Here is a 24081-nt window from a genome sequence, read left to right on the forward strand (position 1 = left end):
GAGTGTGTCAAGCAGTCACACATCTCAGAGAGTTTAACAGTCCCATGTGGGAGTGTATTGAACAGACTGACTCCTGCTCTTCCAAAGGAGACTCTCACAGGCTCTTTGAAGTGGGCACCCCTAAGCAGCACATCTCTCTCCCTTACTCTCCTTACAGCTAAGTATGACATCACACCAGTAGCATGTCCATGCGTCTAGACATTCTGACTTGCTAAACTCACTGATTCACACTGAAGACAGGCATTTTTAGAGGTACTTCTAATGTCCAGAATTTTCTACAAATCTATAACCCACAACCCAGTTTCATTTCTGTCTAACACCTTCCCTCAGGATAGGTTTCATTCCAGTTTTTGCATCCCTGTTCTGCTTCCAAGAACAGAAAGTGGGAATCTCCAGCAAGACTTGTTCCATTCCTTACTGCAGTTTCTTCTTCAGAGATGTCCTTTGCCACCTTCATCAGGGAGAGGCTTTACTAAATCTGAATTCATATAAGAATCTGTTACTTTTGCATTTAAACTGGCCCCTTAGTTCTTCTTATGTACATCCATTTTGAGTATCAAATGCATCTAATTTCACTACCACATTTCCCAGAGGTAGTTAAATATAAATGATACACCCCAGAACAGAACCTGAGTATCCAGGTATACTTGCTGCATCTCTTTCAGTATCTAACGGAGAGCCAAGTGTGAAGGTTTGAGGACAACAAATCTGTACAACAGAAGAGACAAGAGAGTAAAAAGTTGAGGGACAAACCTGATTGCAATACACTGGTAGAATTTTCATTTCCACTTGAGACAATAAAATGGGAGAAGGCACTTTATGGTACTCTGTAATATGACAGTCCACTCCTGCTGAACCAGGACCCAGCATGAAGGGTATTTGGGGTAGCTCCAAGTTTTAGCTAGAGTGAAGGAGTAAACATTTAATAGACACTGAAAATGCTTTGAAGCAGGGCAAGTGATGCAGAAGAGATAGAATTTACAAAGTGGAATCAAGAACTACCATTTGAAATAACCAAGATATAGACTGCATGAACTAAGAGAAAAGGGCAATCCAACAGAAACTGAGAACATGGATAGATGCATCTGTTTTCCATGTCTGTAATATACTGATATTGGCTCCCAAGTTGTGAAGGGAAGGAAGATGGAGAGCTGGGGGAAGAACATTTCCAAAAAAACCCTAAGCAAAATCCCTGATATGTCTGTAATATACTGATATCCAATTGGATTGGATTACAGCAGACCTAAACTGAGGCAAAAACAAGAACAAAACAAATCTTGAAGGGATAGGGTGTCTAATAGTAGAGTCAAATAAGAAAAGGGTCTTCATTGGGAATAAAACCTAGAATTACCTGTATATATAATTAAGAAAACTAAACCCACAAACATGTTAACTAGAGTGTTTTACAATAGAGAAAGGGCTCGGTGCCACAAGCATCACAAAAAATTGTACATTCGGCATTACTAACACAATGTTATAACAGTTAAAAGTGTCCAGGGAGAAAGAATTAAATATGAGGCTGGTAAGATGCAGAACTACTGCTACAGATGAAGACTTCCACAGAAGGAATACAAAGAGCAATTCTGAATATAAAGGCAGCAGTACTGAATACATAGTCCTATGGGTATGAATAGAATACCTATACTTATTATTGGACCTCTCTATACTAGTCTCTGGATTAAAAAAACCTGAGAAATTATGAAACTGAGTGCACAGAATTGACAGAGATGGAGAAGTAATGAGTCACAACAATGTGAGACTTCAGCTATCAAGAAGCATGTCAAATATCACAGGGGAACAGCAATTCAGAAGGAGGTAAAAACACCTTGACTTTGCCATAAGAAACATCCAGGTACAAAGTCAGATAGTGAGTGTGTACGATTAGATTTAATGTCCAAGGGACAAATATGATCAAAAAGTAAGGGTATGACACAAACGTGAGAAAAGAGAATTAATCCATTCCCTAGTAGTAAAACTGTAGAGATGCTATTTGAGAGACCACTGTGCATATATACATTTCTGATCTGCTCCTGAACAAAGAATGCGAGAAATAAACTTGTAGAATTAAATTACAGGTAGGACATTTAAGACAATCAGGGAAAAAAGTCTCCAATTTGGAAATCTGACATTTAAGAAGACCTTTATGTGGCATCCTACAAGTAATAAAAGGAAATGTAAAAAGGATAGAAATTAATTTTGAGGAGCAGATAGAGGAAAGAATGAAAAAAGTTGTTTGAGTTCTTCAGAAAATGGAACCCTACCAAACAATTGGTGGGCTCTATGGATCACCCAAATTTTATGGAGGAAAAGAAGACAACAGAGACAGCATTGTGACTCTAGTTAATCTAATTGCTGAAAGTAGGGAACTTCTTTACCTCATTATAGTTTTTCCTGATTGGAATGACACAGAAAAAAACAAAAACAGTTATTAAGTCAGTGATGACTGATATTTTAAAAAAATTATTAAGCCCCCAATTCCAGATGGCTACATCCAATGAACTGAATTTGGGAAGTGACTAAGCTGCCAAAAAAACTGTGCAATATCATTAGAAATAGTTACTGCTCCAGAAGACTGGTGTAAAACAAATACAAACTATGTGGTTTGAAAGCTGTAAGAGTAATGTAGAAAAATTTAGACAAGTAAGTCATAGACTTTATGAATTATCTCAAATGATAATTTAAAGAAGAATACAGAAGAATAAATAAATCAGCAGAAACCACAGCTCAGGGCATTTACCACATGATTTTTTTTGCAAAGAAGAAGAAAAAATGTCCCATTCATTTCTTTTTGATTCTTTTCCTTTCATTTCTTTGGGAATACTTTCATGAAGTGGTAGATAACAGGCAGTCAGAATGATGTAGCTAGTCAAAAAGCCTTAGGCAAGGTAACAGACAAGCTATAAAAGAAAGCATGGAGGGGCTAAAAGGTAAAGTTTTATGGTGTAGCAGAAGCTGACCTCAGATATAGATGTTAAGAGATTTTAATTCTCGCAAACAGTTAGCAGAGGGGATACTCCAAGGATACTGCGCCTGGCCATGTTGTTAAATGGGTTGGTTGAGCCTAGGACAGGATAACATGTTAATGACAAGTTTGCTTTCATGCCTTCAACATGAAACCCAGTGCCATGGCTACAATGTGGTTCTGTCCTTGCCTCTCTGACCTACTACCAGAAGACCTTGGGATGGCCCTCAGCCCTTCATCTCTCAGCCTCAAAAACCTGTTTTGCCTTTATTTCTGAGATGCCTTGGTTGGCTGTAGGGAGAGACTGTAGAGGTGAGTAGGAGATTCAACTCCTTTTCTTTGCCTGGTCTAATCAAGACATCTCACAGCATCAGAACAGGTAATTTCCATCAACACCAAGGCAAGGTTTAGTTCCCAAGCTATGTAGGGCTAGAAGCCATGAATGGAAAATTCCCAGATTTTCCTTCCCCGTCCATTTGCAAGTCCCAGGTAAATAGTGCAAAAGATGGACTGGCAACTTCATCAGATTTATGCTAGTCAGTTGAAACTAATTTCAATGTTTTCAACTATGAAACATTTCTTCACATTTCCAGAATCACTTAGCTCATTCTTCTGACCTTCCAGGAGCCTTGAAGACCCTTTTATCATGATGTTCTGCATGTAAATAATCCAGCATGTACCAGCCTATCTGTCTCCAGCTTTTCTGGTTTTCATAAACAATTTTGTGCAATAGGCTTACTCAGACTTTTGTTAACTTTGGACCAGCCCTTTGTGCAGCAGCTCTACATTGCTTAATCTGTTTATTAAAATATCTGTCAAAAAGATTAAACAGTGAGAGAGAAGAAAGAGCAGATGGCACCAAATTATTTGCATTAGTCAGGACCAGGGATGGCAGTGAAGAACATCTGACAGAGCTATGTATGTTCAGTCACCACAACAGCAAATGAAACTCCATATGGAAGACTGAAGGGTAAGCAAAGCTGGGGGTAGAGAGAGGGAGAGCATAAACAATGTGCAGAACTTTCAAGTGGCACCAGCCATTCCCTTGTGAAATACTTTGTCGCGTACAGGCTAATGAAAACCATTGCTCAGCCTATGGTTGTGTTGACAAGGGAAAAGCAGGAAATTAGGATGCAGGAAAAATGAACTGGCAATGTATACAGAGAACCCAGATATTGCTTCATCTGGAAAAATATAAGCAGACCCATCTCTGGCATCTGCAGGAGAAATTACAAAGCTGGGAAAGAGAAGTTGGTGGTGAAAACAATTAGGGGCTTGGAAATATTCCCATGGAGGGACTGGAGGGATTCTGAAGTCTCTTGGCTTTAGAAAGGAGGTAAATGAGAGAGAGGGCAGTGAAGGTTTGCAAAATAATGAACGGCCTAGCATGGGCAGTTGTGAGAACTAGTCTCAAAACAGAACAAAGCAACAGAGATAAGAAATGGGAAAGACAATGAGGCTGAAAGGTGAGCACGACTCAAAGGGTCTGGATGTAAATATCAAAATAAAATATCTGAAACTGTTGCAAAGATTTTGTGGAGCAGATAATAAGCTTCATGTTTCAGGGCTGAAGCTGACCCATGCTTATTAGTAATCAAGAGGAGACCCCTTAGGGTACAGAGATGATTACTCCATAGACATTTCCATGGTTCATCCCTCCTTCCTTTGGAACATCTGGTGCTGGCAACTGTCCAAAATAGGAGATGGGACTGAGAGAATCCCTCAGGCCAGATACTTTGGTAATTCCTGATTGCCTAAAAACATTCTAAATTTTCATTTCATTGTTATTCCCTGTGAGCAAACAACTTCTATGGTCTTTTTGACTCACCTCTCCATTTTAGTCCCATGAGATTTTACCAGCCAGATGCTGCATGTGTGTGAGTGTATTTAAGGAACACTTAATGACTCTACAGTTCCTGTATTACCTCAGGGCTTCTCTTTAGGGACTCTGTATTAACTGGACTGGCTTTTTTCCCTCTAGCCTCCACAAGCTCAGCCTGTGTCAATGAAATCTCAGACTGGACCTCCACTTGGACAACTGTCACAACCACGGCCTCCTCCACAAGGTACAGTTCTCTGATTCCCATGTCAGTGGTGACTCTGAGTCCTATCAGTTTGCCTTCTAAATAAAAGGTATCAGGGTAAAGGTTTTGCTCATTTTCCAATTCACTGCCAAGCAGGCAGCAAATTCAGTATACTATTAAAGCAAACACTGTCATATTCCATAGAAGCTTATAAAGTGGGATGAAAATTTGATATAAATCCAGTTGATACCACTGGTAGGACTTGGCTCAGCAAAACAAGGCCACTTGAACGGGCACTGGAGCAGGATTGTGGGCACAGAGTATATTGTGTTTGCACAAAGCTGTGCAGTTGCAAGTGTTAAGAAATGATAAGAAGGTGCTAGTGTTGTCAGGCTTGGAACAGACATCAATGTTGCAATGCCAGGATCCTTGATCCATCTGTCCAGGAGCTCCCATGTCAGCAAGAGCACACCTCCAGCTCCTCCTGACAGCAGAAGCAGTTCTGAATTATGTGGCTTGGTCAGAACAAGAGGTTTGGCTTATTGTCCTGATGTATGCTGAGGTGATGAAGCACAGGGCTGCCCCATGGGTAGTCAGATCACACCAACCACTCAATTCACATAACTCATTAGACCCTCATTTTTGCCACCTTCCCTTCCTTTCTCCATTGCAACTTTCTACCAAATTAACACCCTCCTCTAATTATCTTTTCCTCATTGGTCATCGTTTTGCATTTTGCATCCAAAATTGAGCATTTCTGTGTAATCTTGGCATTCCATACTGTTACTGATATGTGCTGTTGGTCTTGTAGGATACTACTCTCCATCTGTCTCCAGTACTCCCCTTCAATTCTCTGTAAAACTTTTTCTCACATAACTCCCCTGACCACCTGTGAAATCCAGCCAGACCTCACAACACTATCTGCAACTTTTGTCAGGCTCTCACAGTATTATCTGTCTTGTCCAGCAATTTCTCATGTCATGTCCAATTGCTTTCCACATCCTCTTCAGTTCTTAGAGTCTGCTGCCAAAGCAACTGAAGGCACTGGGTGATGGTTCTGGAACAGAGGGTAGGGATAGGATGGAATGTCTCACATCAAACTGCTGGGCCCGTGAAGGAACTGCTGACCCAAATCAGCAGGGTCAGCTTACATTTCCAACACAGTTGCTTCTCCAGTGACTCTTCCTTACCCAAGCAGGAAGTGCTCACCAAGGATAAGAAACACCAGATACATGAAGAGTAAGGCAGGTTGAAGTGACTCCCTTTGGGGAGAGCGGAGAAATTTCTTTAGTGCTGAAGAAGGTAGAGAAATGGACAACTCTAGAGAGAAGGAAATCACACCAATTTTAGGCCTGTAAGAGAGTATTTGCCATATTCTTCTCCATAAAGCTACTCCAAAGAGTCTCTCCTCTTAGCAAAACCCACCCTTCCATAGAGATGATCCATGCTTGTTGCCCACCACATGCACTTCCTCACGTTTATGTCTACATGTCCCTTTCAGGTGGACCACGCCAGCCACAAGGATCTCAGCCTCCCCGAACAAACGCACCCCCACAGCAGCGGCTGTCTCCTCAAGGACAGCAGCCCCAGAGTCCCCAGTCCACTTCCCCTCAGCAGCAAAGGTCACCTGGATCTCCACAGCAAATCCGATCAGCAACTGGCTCCTCGCCAGTGCAGGCCTCCAAGGCAGGCGCGTTCCCTCCACAGCAGCCTCGGCCTCCTGCCCAAGGCCGGGCTCCCAGCCAGCCGAGCCCCACGGAAATGTCCAAGCAGCAAACCACCCCACACCCACACCTGAAGTAAGTCTCTGACAGACTCCTAGTATCTGTAGACATTAGAATAAGGCTGTCCAGGAAGTATCCTGAGATGATGTGGAGAATATATCATCTGTTGTCAAGCAGCAGTCCCCAGGGAGAAAGGCCTGCACAACTGTGAGTGACTTCAGAGGCAAATGTGTGCATAACAGCACACCAGTGATCTGTTGTCAGGAAAAACAGGTTGTATTTGACATCACAAAGATTTCACATTATTCCTCTTGTTCATGTGCTCAGCGTTTATCATGTGCTCTACCCTGGACATATCAACAGAGCCACCACCTTCCCAGCAGGGTGTATAATCCTCACAGGCTGCGAACAGCACAACATTGGCCAGAAAGCTCACCAGGGGTTATTCCTTCACTATTTCCTAAGTGCAGGAGCCACAAAGGTTCTTTTTGCATTTGGTCACAAAAAGGCTGGGGAGACAGGGGGAAGTGGCCCTATTATATGTATATAAAATTCCAGATGGTGACTGTATGTGGAAGCACTCTTCTGGAGCAGAGCACACTGGTGAACTGTTGTGGATCTTTGGAAGCAGCTTTTGCTGTCACCCTGTGTGGAGAATATCTAGCTGGCGCCATGACAGGAAAACTGACCAAAACAAGGTCTGATGCTGACAAAAAGTTAACACAAGAAAATTGGTATGAACAGGCCAGAATAAAACATAGGCTAGGAATAAGAAGACAATTTCTGAGAAGCAGAGGAGCGATGTTATAGAACAAGTTTTCAGTGATCATGTTTACACAAGCAAGACAAATTAAAGGAGATGTACTTAAGGATCAAACTGTTGGTGCTAAGGATGCAGTCACCTCATCATACATATTTCAAATAATTTTTCCAGTCTACTTTTGTGCTGGATACCTATTACTGATCAGAATAGACTTAGCATGGTAGCAGGGAAAACTGGGACATTTACTTCAAAAGCACGTCCTGATCTGAACTTGATCGCTAGCAGATACACAGTCAGCAGGAGCAGTGTGGTCAACCCAAAGACCTGCATTACAGAGTTGACAGTCAGAGCAGACAGGCTGGGGAGGGCAGGAAACAGCCCACACTGCAGGGGATCTGGATACCAACTTACCTAGCCTCTTGGGCTCTCACAGCTGAAAGGCCAAGACAATCATTCCTGGTAAGGCTGATGAAAGACAGGTGACCCCCATTATTAATCTCTTCTTCTGTATTAGTAGTGAAATTACTTCAGGGTGTCTCATAACAGCCTCACCAAATAGCAACTGCATACTTCTAGTCAGATGTTTTCATCAACACCTACCAGTTTGGACTGAGCCACTTGCCCATGCCTCATTCTGTCCCACCTCCCCCATTCCTGGATATCTTAGCACATGGATATTTTCCATGCCAACCTATCTTTTTATCCTAGCATTTGTTTTTGTGATGAAACACAAAGCATGAGTAACCAGCTTTGAATTCCCACCTTCTCCTGCTGAGACTGAACTCTGTTTTCCCTTTCAGCAAATCGCAGTCCCTGACAAACAACTTCAGCATACCTGAGTCATCTCAGCGAGGAAATGCCACTGAAGATGAAGCAAAAGCTGAGACCATCCGCAACCTGAGGAAATCATTTGCTAGCCTGTTTTCTGATTAACAGTCCTGCAGCTGGATCTGTGCTTTTGTCAGCCCTCATTCTACATTATGTCATACCTGATGTCATCCTGGAATACACTCAGTGAACCCAGCGATTTACAACTAACACCTGGGTAAAGGGAATTTAGAGAACTATAGTTGTTTTAATACAAAGAAAATATTCAAATAATGATCTGAAAAGTGACTGTATAAAAGTGTCAGTATTTCATTGGGTTTTGTGCATAATCAGAATAATATCTGTTCTAAGTTGTAAAGCAAATTTTACTCTTGCTAACCCCTGTGGAGTCAACACAGTTATGACAGTGCAAAACTAGGTTTTATTTTAATTTGTATATAGTCAATACAATTAAATTCCAATTATTGAATTCTTGTTAAGATCAAGCTAAAAAAAATTAGGCTTCTTTCAGAAACACCCATGCAAAGGCAGAGTCAAGAATAAGTATCCATTGAACAACAAAGTGAGCATGCTTGAGCATCCAGTGAACTGTGGAATTTCATTACAGCAACTTCATAAAAGGTCACTTTTCAGAGAAAAACTACGTTCAAGATAAAGACGGTACCAGGCATCAGTAAGCACCAAAGATCACACAAGCAGGTCAGCCAGATGGTCTGCTGCTTTATTCCACATCATTCTGCTCATAGCAGATAAAACATCTCTGTTTCATGCCTTGCATTTATGTCCCCTGCGTGTGACTCCCGAGGTCTGAGAGAAAAATGTCATGTTCTAACCCTGTAGCCTTAGTTCAAAAATAACCTAAGAAATGGGTCTTCCATACAAAAAAACAACTTCTTCCCCTGCCCCTGAAAACACCAGAGTTCACACTCACAGTTCACACAAATTCCAGACAAAACCCAGCTAAACTCCAAGCACTTTGGTGACTTGGTCACATCTGGCTGTGTATGTCCCTCAGGAACATGCTTAATTAATAGCAGATCTGATGAAGTGCACATAGTTGCGTGCTGAGTGTTCCATAATACTGAATGGACAGAGAGATGGAGTGAAATCCTGTCTCCCGCCTTGAATTCCCACTGACTTTGCTGGGGTGAATGCAAAATGAATGCAAGGTGACAAACTTGCAATAGAACTGGAAAATTACATTTCACAAATAAGATGACCTGGGTCCTTCCTGAGATACCAAACCACAGGAGGGCACATATGGGATTGTCCCAAGCAGTAACAATCAGTGTTAGTTCTCCCTGACCATTCCCAAGAATTATGCTTCCAGAGAAGACAGAGATGGATCTTTGCTGATGTGCTTTTCCTCTTATCCTGCAACACTGAAAGAAGCTGTGTGTGTCTGTGCACATAGACTGGAACTGGGACATGACAAACCCCACACAAGCTGTGTTCATGATTGAGAAAACTCATCCTAGGTAAATCCATAAATTTCTAGCTATTTATACCAGCTGAGATCCTACCCCTTGCACCCTGGGAGGTCTGTTAGGAACACACCTAATGCAGGTGCCAGTCCTCATCTCACCTCCTCGACATGCAGCTTTGAGGCCAGACTTGACTTTGTGCTTCCCTTGGCAACTTCACCATGATGATACTTAAGAATGCCCAGGGATGTCAGTAAGTCAAAAAAATATTTGAGCCAATGGCCCAGATCTTTGCTGTCACTTAAACAAGGAGATCCCCAAAGCAGCAAAAGCAACATCTGCATTAGCCATCTTGGATCTTATGATTCACTGGTGGGACTAAAGCCAAACAAGGAAATCCTTCCTGCATAGCACCTGTAATGAACATCTAAATCCAATGAAGTCATCTGGACCTTGTATGACCTACCCCTGAGCAGGCCTTTGCACATATAATGACAAATAGCAGCTTTTCCAGATTGGAAGTCCCTCAAGAGACTCATCTGGATCAATGACTGATACCTCAAGTTCAGTATTACAGAATCATCTTATTCTCTGATGGTTTGTCTTCTGTTTTGCTTTCCTCACCTCTGTGCTGTCCTTCAGGGTTTGATAAGCAGTTTACCATGTAGTATCATAAATATATGTCATCATCTGAGAAAAAAAAAACCAGTCCCTGCTGTGTTGTCTCCAGGAGCAATAAAAGAATGAGAAATGGCCTTGAGCAAGCAGTGTCCCACTGGCAAGAGAAGTAGATTAACAGGCTTCACTATCTGTAGAAGAGGATTTCCTTCTGTAACACTTCTCTCAGCATGGTTTATGCCTTTGCCTTCTGAATGGCCACCAGAGATGCAGAGACAGAAATGAAAGTTTACTGAGAGAATCCTCAATTGCTTTATCCCCTGAAATTCCATTATTCCCTCACCAATAGGCCATATACAAAAAAGGAATGGTGACTAGTATGACATGGTCCCATAAATCAACAGCAGTTCATCACTGAAAGTGCAACAGCTGGGTCATTTGCTGAGGCTGCATTTGAACACAGCAGGGCTGTCCTCTGACAGACCACAGGAACAGGACAGCACTGTCAGATTTCATTCCCAGTAGTGACTCAATCTCTTCATTTGCCTACAGCTCCCAGCTGTCGCCTTTAGAGGCACAAGCAAACAGAATTGCATCTCACTGCCTAGCTTTAAGTTGTAACATCAAGTACAAAGAACAGGCACTCTCAGCTTAATTTAGTTAGTCCATGGTTCCTGAAAAAGCACCTTCAGTTCTATTCACAGAAGTGCTTTAAAGCAGTGAGTTGATTTCTAAAGCTAGAATGATGAAAATCTGCTGTGTCCTGTAACTGTCCCAACAGTACACTTCCCATCTACAGTTATGATGCTCACATACTAGATGTGCTAACAGGAGATTCACAAATGCATCATCCCATCTTCAAATTATCACCTTTGATGCTGGCTTTCTACTCCAAAATCTCTACCCTCTAGAAAAAGAGAAGAGGGAATACAAGGGGTATTCTTCTTTTATATGAATGGAAAACAAAGGTACACCCAAGAGGCATTTAGGTACCTAAATATAACAGTAGGGCAATAAGAAAACAGAAAAACTGGTAAAGAGAAGCTACATTTAAATCACAAGCCACACAAGCCCCACAGCACACTTTGGGATCTTTCTCACACAGATGTGAACACTGAGAACGTGGTCAAAGCTTCTTTTGTCCTATTTGCTTTAAGTTTCTTCACATGGAAGCCAGGAAACATGAATAGGTTTGTGTGTTTGGGTCCAGCCCATGAAGTAGCTGGGACACAGCTATGACACCCAACCATATCCACCACCTGGAAAATTAGTTTACATTTTGCTGTTTAGCTACAAACTGAAGAACACTTTGACTTTCTTGTCATAGCTAGGTGTGGTATTTCAAGAGAAATGGAACACACATTCCCAGGCAAGCTAAGGTTCAGCAGAACAGCAGTCCTGCTTAAAAAATACCACTTCTAAATGCAGTGGTATTTTACAGTCTTCCACTAATCACAAGCAGGTAGGTAAGACCTTGTGTACGACTCATAGGCCTTGTGTATGGCTCAGCTGCTTCATCTGGTTGGCCTGAAGTTTCATTATTAAGATAAAACAATACATAGAAAAGCCAAGGATAATAGTTCCTTATTTCCAAGTGACTCAGTAGCAACCTTTACAGTGCAAGATACTGATTAGTACAGGTAAGGAATGCTCATCTTAAGGCATTGCATCTTTTGTGATTTCTCTTTTGTCATTTGCAAAAGCAATGATATACACACAACTTAGGAGCTGGGAAATAGAAGAAAAAAAAAAAAACAAGCAACTAGTTTTCAAGTATTTTCTCTGTTTTGTCTTCTAATTTTATACTGTTGGTCCTGAGATACTCACTTTATACTTTATACCCTGTTTTATGAATAACAGGAACTCCTCTTTAAAGAACTTTACAGTTCCAGCTAAGTCAGGTTTCTTAATCTTTGGTTCACAACACCTTTACTACAATGTGAGGTAAAACAAAAAAAGGAAGGAGTATCTTCAGGTCACTTAGTGGTGTATGTGTAAAAGGGCTGAGTTCATTACTTCAAAACCAAACATTTAAATGACAAAATCCAGGATAAACTGAACCTCTGGCATCAGCCTGCAGAAGTATGACTTCATGGCTCTCTTCAGCAAAGAGGGCCCAATTCCAGAGCAGCACATGGCTTGCCAGCAGGGCAAACCATGCAACTGTCACCAAGGTATTGGCAACGTGAGCACCACTGGCACCAGAAAATTAACTTCTAACACGCATTATGTGATCACTGTTCCCAGAAATAGCTTGGAAAAAAAAGAAAAGAGGTAAGTTATGAATTATTTTATCAGTTAAAGCTCTGTAACCTTATCTGAGTATTATTTACGCATTGCTGAAGCACTGCTGAAGCATCACAAGCACAAAATTGTGCAAGACCAATACAGTGTAGATTTACCTTTTCCTTTTTATAGTAAGTGGAATATGAAGAATTGCTGCAAACTCTAAGAGATCTGACTATGCATTTCACTGGTGAAAATGCTTTTGGAACAAGGCAATTCAACCACTGAAGGCAAAAGTTAAAAGTTAAGGCTAATCTTGGTAGGGAAGGAAAACTATCTCTGGGAAGAAGAAAAGGAAGAAAGAAGCAATACAACTTTTGACAGCAAAATAAAATATTATATTTTACTTCCACTGGCAAAACTCCCTGACCTTACTAATGTCAGCTGATTTTATACAAAACGAGAGGATGAACTACTGAAATCTCACCAGAAAAAGCACATAAGAATTACTGATTAAATAGCTTGTATTTAACAGGAAATGTCATTCCATTTCCACAGCTGGAATTTCAAAAAAGTTTTAGAAAATAATATCAGTTGTCACAACAGCCATTAGTACCATTCACATTTATAGAAACACTGAGATCAATCATCTTAAAAAATACATAAGAAATTAAAAGTTCTAGCAAAGTTCAGTCATTCCAGTCTTCCTTTAATTGAGCTCCAGCATCAGTTTGCAGGTCTCATCAGGAAACTTTAACAGTGGTCTTGTTAGCTGCTCATTAGTTAATAAGACAACACTTGAAATGTGCTCATAACATGCTATGACACATTTCTTTTTGGCAAGTTATCATCTGATACTTAAGTAATGGAACTAAATGGAATTTACTAAAGTCAGAACACATTCTGCTTCTTATGTTGTTGTGATTCCATCCCCATTGTAACCACGTTCAGCCTATTTAATTCTTTAAGTATGTCAGATAGGAAGAACAGATGCATTTTCACACCACTTTTAGTTCAAACACAGTAAATGCAGTCGCGTACTACAGATCCTTATTTGTAAAGTCAAGGACAAAGTCAAAAGTTTTGCTGCTGATTCTTTGTAAAATTGCTCTGCTTCTGCTTAAACTTCTGAGTTGCACTGTGGCATGACTTTACTCAATTGTTTGTAAAATGAATTTATTTGTGTTCTAATATTTCCATTGTAAAGAAAATCCCTTTGCTGTATTCTTTGTGCATTAAGTAACAATACAAAAATGCTTTTTACCTAATAAAACATTAAAGGAAAAAGGAAACAACACCTTTAAAAATTTCCATGAACACACATCCACCATAACAGCGGCAGTATCCTGTTCTATGTGGTAACTTTTTTGTTAATAACAATTATTAATTAGCTGAGTAGATTTTAAACAAAACCTTTCATCCTGGCAATGCAGTAAAACTCTTCAAATAAAACAGACAAGTAGAGGGTTTGTATTTAAAGTGCTCTTTATCTGATGCAGTAAGGATTTGGCTGTTATTCTGGTCTCTAAGTAGCACTTCACAGACGATCAAGGGCAAGGAGGGGGCAGCAGAACAAACTGCTCTAAGTCGTAGCTCTTTGAGGAACAGACCTTAAGTGCCAGGTGATACAGCACTACCAGAGCACAAAACAAACCCAGCCTCTGCAGTTGGGACATCACCATGCACACATGTTCTTGACACAATCTGAAGGCAGATGTTAGTGCCTGGGATCTGCAATCTCCTACAGTTAGAAAGCAAGCTCAGCAACTACAGAACTCCCTGCAGGAAAAAGCAGCAATCAAATGAATGCACGGCGAATGTCCATGGGGCGGCCCCGGCTGGGTCGAGGTGGAAACCTGTCACTGGGACCAACTCGTCCTGGAAGCGTGGGGTTTGCTCCAGGCAGGGAGCCAATGGGGTCAAAATGTGGTCTGAATGGAGGAAACTGACCTGGTGCTTCTCCCTGGCCAGGAATGAGTGAGTTAATTGGGTCTCCAACATATGGAAGTGTTGGTCTCTCATCATATTCTCCCCCAATGATCATTGGGGGATAGATTGGATTTGATGGGAATGGGTTGGGTGGAAAGGGATTAGGATAGAATGGGTTGGGATGAAAGGGGATTGGATGAGGTATAGGGGGTAGAAGCATCATGTGCCTCCATCTCAAGGCTTCCTTCTTCTGTTTCAACTTTTTCTTGTATAGCTGCAGACAGAAAAAAAAAAAAGTATTTTAAAGCTCTCTAAGTGTTCCAGCTTCAGCAGCTGCATTCAGTTTTACAGCACATGCTCCTCACCACCCTGAAAACTCAGACCAGCAATTCCCCTGCCCACCAAAGACCAGGCACAGCACCCCTGAAGATCTCTAACCCTCATGAAGCATGCACCACAACTTGTTGATGTTCCTTTCAGCTAGTCCGACCAACATGCACACACAGAATACCACACTTCTAAGCTAAACTTTAACTCAAAGTTACTGCATCCCAAAGTCTATACTTAATTCTCAAACTAAGATTGATCTGAGAGAGATTATATTAAAAAGCCACCTACTTCTTTCCAATCTGTGTCACGAGGTCTTGCAATAGGATCTACAAAGCAAAGCATTAAGAAAAGCAACAGATCTGCAGATACCTGCAGTTTGTCAGAATTCAAAGAATAATCAAGATATAAAAAACACTTTTGGTCAATACATCTTTTTCTAAAGATAATGTATCTTAAAAAATATAAAGCTCCAGGTCCATTTGATAGGTAATCTACTTGCACACCCATTACCATGTAAAGCATAATCTTGAAATGTTATTAAATACAGAAATCCCAGAAACATCATCTCTGCCTTCGCCTTCTGACAGCACTTCCCCTGATTACCTTTGTTTCTTAACTCTCTTGTGAGAAATTGAAGCAGGAATATACCTTCCCCCCCATTTCCTAATATCTGCAGTAGCCAATACACCAAGGCAGCAAAGGAAACAGATGGAAACAACATTGTGTGCCTGCACCACACAATGGGATGAACCATGTGGAGCATCAATAATGGCTCAGAAGATTGCCAACCATTTTCCTTGGTAGAAAACTCTGCATCCCCTTGAATCACACACTGATGAACTGTACTGATTAGTATCACAAACAACTGCATTCACTCACAGTGTTTCAGTATCATTATTGGTTGCCTGAGGAGCCTCTTATCAAAGCCTGTCAGAACTAACCCCTCTGTCAACATGAGAACGTAATGAGAAAAAGGTGTGCCTGACATTACCTCGGAAATCCCGCAGGTACATAAACCTCCAGAGAAGCTGGTCATTGGAAGCTGTGTAGAGATCACGGCAAACAGCCGAGAGAGAGATGAGGGAACGGACATCCAGGAGTCTGAAAATCCGAAGCTTGAGCTCAAGAGGAAGGACCACTAACCCAAACACATCTGGCAAGTTCAAAGCTACAGAAAGGAGAAAGTAAGTTCAGAAAAAATACAGTAAACTCAACATCTCTTAGGTAGGGCTTCTATCTCCAAAGACCCTAAAAGAAAGAAAGAACATTATAATCTTTCCCTTACATCCTCTCCCTATGATGCTTGAGCACTTTTCTGAGCAACTACTGTGATGTGACTCCTTGCAAAACAGATCTCTTGCAACTCTAACTACACTTAAAAGGTGCACAAAATAGGACAAATGACACTTTATACTGAGCACTATGACTAAGAAACATTGCATACCAAATTATGCTTATAGGCTACAGAGCTAAGGAAAAAGTAAAGGGAAGAAAGACCTGCCCAATTTCATAACCCTGCAAAAAAGACAAATATAGAGCACATGCTTCACATAAAATCTTCATGTACTGAAGTCTAGAGGGAATTCCATTGTCTTCAGAATAGAAAGCTGAGATCGTTTATGGCAGTAAGTATGCAGAGAAAGCCTGGCTTCCTACTGGTTCACAAACACCAGCCTGGGTTACTTCCTACCATCCTTTCCAAGCCCTCAATGATCGTTCCTAGTAAGATCATTCCTAAGGTCAGACTTCCAAACATGATGCTAAATAAATGTTTCTGTTTTGACAAAGAAATAGATCAAAACTACAGAACTACTGCTATAAAATTATTGTGGTAGGATTTCCTCATCATTATGCAAGGAAAACAGCCACTCCATTTCCATCTCTGAAGTGAGAGTAGAGCAATCAAAATTAAAACCAGAATTATATTAACATTTTCTGAGTTACAAAGATTTCTTTAGCATGTATATTTTACTTTACTTTTACTGTTTATACACCTATTACTGAACAGCTATTTCTAACACTCTTCCTTCAAGGCTTTAGATTGACTCCCTTCCTTCCATGCTCAAAAATTAAGTTCCATCTTTAATTGCAAATATTTTCTCTCACCTTGTCGGGCAGCAGCTAGGAGAGAGTAAACCAGCTGGTCTTTAAAGAGACGGGACAATTTCTGAAGGTCTTTGTAAACACCTGCAACCTTCTCTATCAAAGAAGAGAGGGAAAAAGCTTAACTTCAAGAGGTTATAATGCAACAATTATATAAGAATTAGTTTTCTTATTAGCACAGCTTTTTTTGGCTTGTGATCTTGATAGGAGCAGCTCTGCATCTAGAGTGTAAAAATCCTGCAACAAGTCAGTCATTGAAGAACTAGACACCATGATTGGGCTAAGCTTTTCCTTCAGCCTTAGAACGCACAGTTAAGGGAAAGACTTGAGTTTTCTGGAAACAAACTGATTCTCAAGCTGTCAGAGCTTCCTTTGTCAGACTTCAAAGCTCCTGCCTAACACAGATCTATGTTCTAAGAGACTGCAACCTTCATTTCCCTGACAGAGGTACTCTTCCATGCTGTTCTCTGAAGAAAAAAGAGCAAGAAGACTTTAGTGTTATACTGGACACACTTCAGCAATCAGTTCTTCTACAACCTTTCAATTAGACTTGTATATCAGGGACTACAGAGAACATAGGAAATTGAGTCAGCCTGGACTGCCAGTAAAGCAACTCATATCCTCCAGAGAATACAAGGATGGTCAGGTCTGTGCTCACAAAGACCCACATGGATCTGCCCTTCTCTCCTCTTCCAACTTAGTTTTCACTCTAATTTTGGCACTCTGGAGAAACTATGTGGTCAGCATATGTTTTCTGACAAAAGGAATTTAACAACTACAGTACCACAACAAGAGTGCAGGTACCACCAGCCTCTGAAGCTCTGAGCTGCCAGGCAGAAAAGGGGTATCACTCAGCACTGCTGTCCCAGAGATTCACACATATGCCTAAGACCTCATAAATAACAGGCATATGGGCCAAATGATAAACTGAGCTTTACAAGGTTCTTTCCTTACATTGTTAATCCAAGAAATACAATTTGTTCTAACAACAAAATGTGAGTAAATGGCTACACTCTGAAATCCTTTTGCCAAGAAGTTATGACTAACCTAAATGGTAACCACACTTTTATTCTCTTTCACTATTCTGTACCTATTTGGCGTTCTACTAAAGCAAATTCTTACCCACTGTGTCCCTTCTTTACTTTTCAGTTTACTGCTATGAGATCATAGCTCAGGCATACCTGGGTCCTGAAAGCAAACAAAGGATGATGGCAATAGCTGGATTCTCTTAATACTTCTAATCTCTTCGTTGATTTTTAATGTTGCTACAAATAAAAGAAAGAAAGAAAGACATTTCAAAATTCAAAATACAGAGAGATAACAAAGACCACTTCATTACTTAAGTAATACATAGTCTGGAAGTTTTAAGTCTTGCAGAAAACATAAAAGAAGCCAAAACATAGTAGCTGAAGCAAATCTACTTCCTTCATGACTGGCAATGTGTACCAAAGTTCCTATGAAATGAGACATCAAACACATTTCTACAATATTGCAATGAAAAGGCCAGCTGAAACTCCTAAGGGTTAATCTCTTAAAACAAGAGGGAAAAAAACCAGTCAACACAGAGACTGGAAAAGAGTATTCAGCATCAGGAAGTGGCATCCTCTGCACCTCAACAACCCAAGTAATAAAGGTGCAGTTAAAAAGACACAGAAGCACACTCCAGTTCTCTCTTCCTAAACAGTGGTGATACTTAGGAATGTGCATCCAGGACAAAGACTTGACTGACTTACCATTAATAGCAATAAGATCTCCCAGAGGCACACAAGTCAAACCAGCAGAACCTTCTCCACAAAGGGGATGTGTGTACTGTAGCTTATAAACACCATTCCCTCTCCATTTCTCTGGCATGGAGACTGCCTTGGCTTCTATCCCCTACAAATGTAAAGGGATAACAAACACAGTCATACTTTAGCAATGTACCAATGCTGAAGGGTGAGAAAAGGATCAGAAGTTAGGAAATGGCAGAATGGTGCTTGCAATTCAACTCTCAGATCAGTTCTAATGACTCAGTGATTATGAATATATAGGATTACACACATTTTCCCCAAAACTAACAGCAAATCTAAGTGAAGTTCAGTATTTTTTGTCCTGACAGGAACAGACATTCAGTGAGCACTCACACCTCTTTCTTTGAGACATATACTTCATTCTGTCATCCATTCCAGCATTCTGACAACTCCTGCACATAATTAATTTGCTGCTCAAAAAAAAACTATTGCACCTTTTCTGTGAATTTATCGATTTGACAGGGCTTTAAGAATGATAGTTTGAAGTTAACTAGAATACCTGATTCAACTAACAGATTTGCTTTCAATTTCAGTATGAAACAGCTCATATGGATTATCACAGTGGGATACAATATCGCCACAAGCACAAGTAGGTTCCTTCTTTCCTCGTAAATCTGCACAGCATTCATCTTGCCTACCTCCAAGCCTGTTCACTGCCATAAACTTTATTCACAGTGGCAAATGTATTCTTTACATAGTACTTCAAATTATGGTGCTACAATGAACTTAGCAGATTTATTAAATTGGTATTGGTCAACCAGACACCCACATGTGCTTAGTCAGCCTCACTGCAAGAAAAAAGATGAGAATTTAAACACCTTACTGAGACCAAATCTTTTTCTCCATGTTCAGCCATGTATTAGTAAACATAAAATGCAAATGAAAAGGGGAAAAGTGAATCCATACATTGTACAGATGTACTGCCATAGGTGTTTGAGTACAATACCTCTACAGATTAGTACAATCAAAGCCAAACTTAGCACTAAGTTGAATATGGAATTAAAGACACTTTTTTGGCAGACTTAGACCTCATTAAATACCATTTGACAGGATATCACTGAGATGATACCGACACTTAAGGCAGTATTTTGGGGAAGTGCCACAATCTAAGCATATTTTCACATGCTCTATAGTAAAAGGCAGAAGCAGGAGGTTCAGTTGGGTCCCAGTGAGGCTGAGGATCAACAGAAACACAAGGATAGGCCTCTTCTTCTAAAGGCTGCTCCAGTCTTCAGCCTGAAAACTTTCTGGGAATTTTGAGAAGCTGATCCTCCAGCAGCCCCTACAGCAAACTGACATATAGAAAGGCAGAAGAAGATCCTCAGATGCAGCTTGTATATTCCACAGCTTCCCCACACTGACCCAGAAACTTCTGTTTCTGCTGCACCTACCTACCTGAGGTACATAGCCCGTCTCCATCATGAGAAGATGAACCAGAACGATCAAGGCATCAGTGGCACTGGTACACTCAGCAGAAAGGTAGAGCACCTCTAAGGAATGGGGTGTTTCACCATCAGCAGCCTCACTGCACAGCATGGGTTCGGATGGATAGGAACCTGTACTTTCTTCCAGGTCAGGATCTTCTGGGACTAATCTAGAAGGAAATTCTTGGCTGGATCCTGCCTTCAGGGGAAAGCAAAGCATATATTTGTTCAGAATATTACACCTCTATATACATTAACATTATACAGCTGCTTATTCCAGCCTGATTCCCCATACAAGTCATATGGATTCATTATACCTCCATTTTCTAGCATTCCAGATGGAGACTGGGATCATATATGTAGCCCTTGTGGTTTTTAATCTTTATAATGCAAACCCTTCATGAAAGGGTCTGTCATTTTGTTGTACATACTAACTGAAGGCAAAGTGATCATAGTATATTAAACCTTCATCACAATTTTTGCAACATACATAGGAATAATTTAATCACTACAGTATCAATATTTATTTGAACTTAGCCAATATGCATGGCAAGTAACCCAAATGCCAACTTGGACTGCCAACAAACACAACAGGCCTAAACAGCAGAGGAGGGAAAAAAAAAAAATCAATCAATGGAGTGCATCTGCTGCCACTTGAGGAACACTGTGGCTTCATTGTAGCTTCCTTTCTTATAAATCATGGCATGTTACTAATTAACTGACAAAACTACACACAGACACATTATTAAATAAAAGCAGAATGAAAACTGTAAGCAGTAAGGGTCAAGAAAGGGAGAAAAGATAAGAGCCTATCTTCAATACTGCCTGTTGCATCTGCCCCAGTCTAAACTCGGTTCCTCAAGAGGGCACTGAGGAAGGCAAGAAACATCATCCTTACTTCCTTAAGTGCATGTTCCAGCAAAAACATGTACTCCTGTAAACCTGAAACACTCTGGGCTCTCTTCTGTGCCACAGTGATATACAATGAAGAGAGACAAATTTCCATTCAAATAACTGAGCATGTATGAGACAAGGATAAGGAGCCAAATATTCCCAAGAAATTCACTTCTATATAGCACAGCAACTGACACAACAGGACACCTTCCTTTTTGCCTTGTGCTGCACAGGAAAATTCCCATGTACTTACCCTCTCACCACTCTCTTGAACTTCCACCTGCCCTTCTCTTGCACTGTTGGCCTGACTGTTGGACGGCTCATGACCATTCTGAAGTGGGGCTGGGGCAGCAGGAGGAGGAGGTAGGCTGGGCTGTCCATCTGGCTCTTCCAGTAATAAGCATATCAAATCACCAGAAACAATCCCATATGAAGCTAAGGTCTTCTGATCCTCTGTGAGAGCATCTTTTCTGTTCAGTGTTATTGAAAACGTGGTATCAGAACTGCAAAATAATTTTAAAAAGCAGTAAGGAAACATGGTTGCCTGCACCTGGATAGCTATACACTGGACATGGCAATTGGTGCTGTGGTTTAGGTGGCCTCATGGTGATTGGTCAAAGATGGGACTTGGTGATCTTGTCCAACTGTCATGATTCTATGATTCTACAACAGTATTGTGCCACGGGGCTTAATCCACTATTAATTACCCATATATAAAAGAAATACGGGTGAGGGGAAAAAGATTATATGGAACTATGAAAAGATTATATGAAATTATTTCCCCCATGTATCTCACCAAGTACATTTTAGGTTGCTGCAGCTGCTTGGTAAATAAAATTTTATTTACAGAAATTGGTCATAAAACAGTTATGAAGGAAAGCAAGTAAGTATCCTTCAAAAAAGATTTCACAGCTAGGAAAACAAGATCTAAATAAGCTACTGGCTTGGATTATTTAAAAATAAATAGTGTTGAAGACTCAACCAACTTGCTTTCTCACCAAGCTAAACATTTATTTCAGTGATCAGTAGGTGTCCTATAGAATGCTAGCTGCAAATGAGGATAACAAGATAAGACACTTCAGGCCAAAAAAAACCAGAAACGAAACTGGTTAGCAGGGAAGCAGCTACCCAGCAGCAGCTACAAAATACACCCACTGCGGCAAGGCAAGCAGTCACTCCGGATTCCTCCTGCCCACACCGCTGCGTGAATCACCAGTGAAACAGCAGCGCGTCGGACCGAATTAAAGGTTTGTGACACAAACCCAGCATCACAAAACGTTCCCCTTTTACAGGCGATTCATTTTCCTACGGAGGATACCGTGAGTTCTTCACAGATAAAATATTTAGGAAACTTCAACCGAGACTGTCCAGGAAGCCTGAGAGAAGTGTAAAACCGAGACCCTACAACATTTTGTAACTTCAGCGCCACGCAGAAATCTCAGTCAGCTCTGACCGCGCTGCAACCCGCACTTCGCAGCCGAGCACTGCCGAAGTTTTGCTTTCCCGCTCCGCAGCGCCCAGGCGGGAAGCAGCCCGAGTCCCAGGCCCGGCAGGAGCCCGGGCAGCCGGTACCGTGGGCCGGGTAAAGCGGCCGGGCCGGGCGCTGACACTGCCGGGGACGCGCCTCGGGCCCGGGCAGCGCCGCCGCAGCACCGCGCCCACCCCGCAGGGGGCAGCACCGCGCCCGGGGCCTGGGGCAGAGCCCTCTCCCCGCGCCGCGTGGTACGGTCCCGCCGGCCCGGGCCGCGCACGAGCGGCATCGCCTCCCCCCGGCACCCCTCGCGATGGTTGGCTCCGCTCGCTACCTGTACCCCCAGGCGGGCAGCAGGGCCAGGCGCAGCTGCGCGCGCAGCTCCCCCAGCGTTGGCTCCGCCCCCTGCACCTCCAGGGCCGCCGTTCGCTTCTGCAGCCGTACGCGGAGCTTCATGGCGGCGGCAGCGGGACGGGCGAGGTCTCCGCGCCCACCTCGCGCCCCGAGCGGGCCCCGCCGGGCGGCGGCGGCGGGGAAGGTGGCGACGGGGCGCGGGCGCAAGGGCTGCCGGGCCGGGCCGTTGTTTTGGTTGTCGCGGAACCGCCTCAGCCCGGCCCCGGCCCCGCCTCCGGGGCTCGCGGCACGCCCCCGATCGCTGTCTCTGCGTGCCGCGCTGTGGCCCGGCCGCGGTCGATGATTGGGCGCTCGGCTGCGCGCGGGGAGGAGCCGCCCCCGCGCGCCCCCAGAGGCGGTGCGGAGCCGCCATTGCTGCGTGTGCGGTCCCGGCGCTGCGCCCGCGCCTCGCAACGGCTCCGCTCCTCCTCAGCCCCTTACCCTGCCGTGGATGAGCCGTGGCGGAGGAGCTCCTGCGCTCGGGCTGCCTGGTGCCGCGTGCCGAGGGTGGTTGGGCCGCTGCCCTGCTCCTCCTCAGTGTGACATGGCGCCAGGTGATGCTCTGTAGCCAACGCTACAGGGGAGAGCCTGGCTGGCTGTCAGACTGTGGCCGAGGGTGGAAATGCGCAAAGAGAAAGGCTGAAGGAAGATGCTGCTCCCGAGAGTGTTTAGTTTTGTGAAGGAACGTGTTTTTTCTAGACCAGTCTGCTAAGTTGTCACTTCAGAAGTAGTGCTGCAACACCTGTGAGCCAATAATCTCGACAAAAGTATGAAGTGATACAAACTGAAGTTTACTATCTTTAGTTCCCCTTCACTTGTCATACTTGGAAAAAAAGCATATTCTCACGTCTTTTATCTGGAAGTGCACACTTGGCAGGAGCATAATGTTGAGTGGGGGAATAATGTAAAAAGCAAATTTGTTTTCAAGTTTTCACATCATTTAATGAATTCCATAGAATTTTCAAAAGCAGTAAATTGAGAGCTAACTTAGAGCAATGGATATTCTCAGATCATGGGGTTTTTCTAACAATAAAACCTGGCTTGCATCACATTTCTCCGTACAAAGAATAACATAAGAAAAGTGGGGTACTTTGTGGGAATGTAATACTAAAATAATAAGTGAAATTACAAGACCTAGCTTACACAGCTACCACCAAGTACAACTGCTTATTAGGGCC

At 42.3% G+C, this 24081-nt stretch overlaps 2 protein-coding genes across 3 annotated transcripts in view; one reads left to right on the forward strand and one right to left on the reverse strand.

The window, feature by feature from the left end:
• SYN3 (synapsin III) overlaps nucleotides 1-8589 on the forward strand; it is a 183756-nt gene extending 175167 nt beyond the window's left edge. For both annotated transcript variants that reach the window (XM_064702503.1, XM_064702502.1), the window contains 3 exons: nucleotides 4944-5028; nucleotides 6488-6785; nucleotides 8274-8589. In XM_064702503.1, coding sequence (XP_064558573.1) covers nucleotides 4944-5028; nucleotides 6488-6785; nucleotides 8274-8406 — 516 coding nt within the window. In that variant the 3' untranslated portion in view covers nucleotides 8407-8589. The remainder of the gene's footprint in view (nucleotides 1-4943; nucleotides 5029-6487; nucleotides 6786-8273) is intronic.
• Nucleotides 8590-14036: 5447 nt separating this feature from the next.
• On the reverse strand, nucleotides 14037-23119 carry FBXO7 (F-box protein 7). Its single transcript, XM_064702504.1, has 9 exons — nucleotides 22845-23119; nucleotides 21293-21542; nucleotides 20117-20344; nucleotides 18665-18806; nucleotides 18113-18196; nucleotides 16935-17027; nucleotides 15820-15996; nucleotides 15117-15154; nucleotides 14037-14772 (listed from the first exon to the last, which is right to left on the reverse strand). Exons 1-9 carry the CDS (start codon nucleotides 22964-22966, stop codon nucleotides 14368-14370), a joined length of 1539 nt encoding a protein of 512 aa, XP_064558574.1. The 5' UTR covers nucleotides 22967-23119; the 3' UTR covers nucleotides 14037-14367.
• Nucleotides 23120-24081: the final 962 nt, after the last annotated feature.

Source organism: Zonotrichia leucophrys, chromosome 1A, assembly GCF_028769735.1.
Source record: "Zonotrichia leucophrys gambelii isolate GWCS_2022_RI chromosome 1A, RI_Zleu_2.0, whole genome shotgun sequence".
In the NCBI taxonomy this organism is placed as follows: Eukaryota; Metazoa; Chordata; class Aves; order Passeriformes; family Passerellidae; genus Zonotrichia; species Zonotrichia leucophrys.

Excerpts from the sequence above, each read along its gene's own strand:
- FBXO7 (XM_064702504.1), bottom strand. The coding sequence starts at position 22,966 with ATGAAGCTCCGCGTACGGCTGCAGAAGCGAACGGCGGCCCTGGAGGTG. Across the intron at positions 18,197-18,664 it reads AGATCTTATTGCTATTAATG|CAACATTAAAAATCAACGAA; the intron begins GTAAGTCAGTCA and ends TTTTATTTGTAG. Across the intron at positions 14,773-15,116 it reads GTGACACAGATTGGAAAGAA|CTATACAAGAAAAAGTTGAA; the intron begins GTAGGTGGCTTT and ends TTCTGTCTGCAG.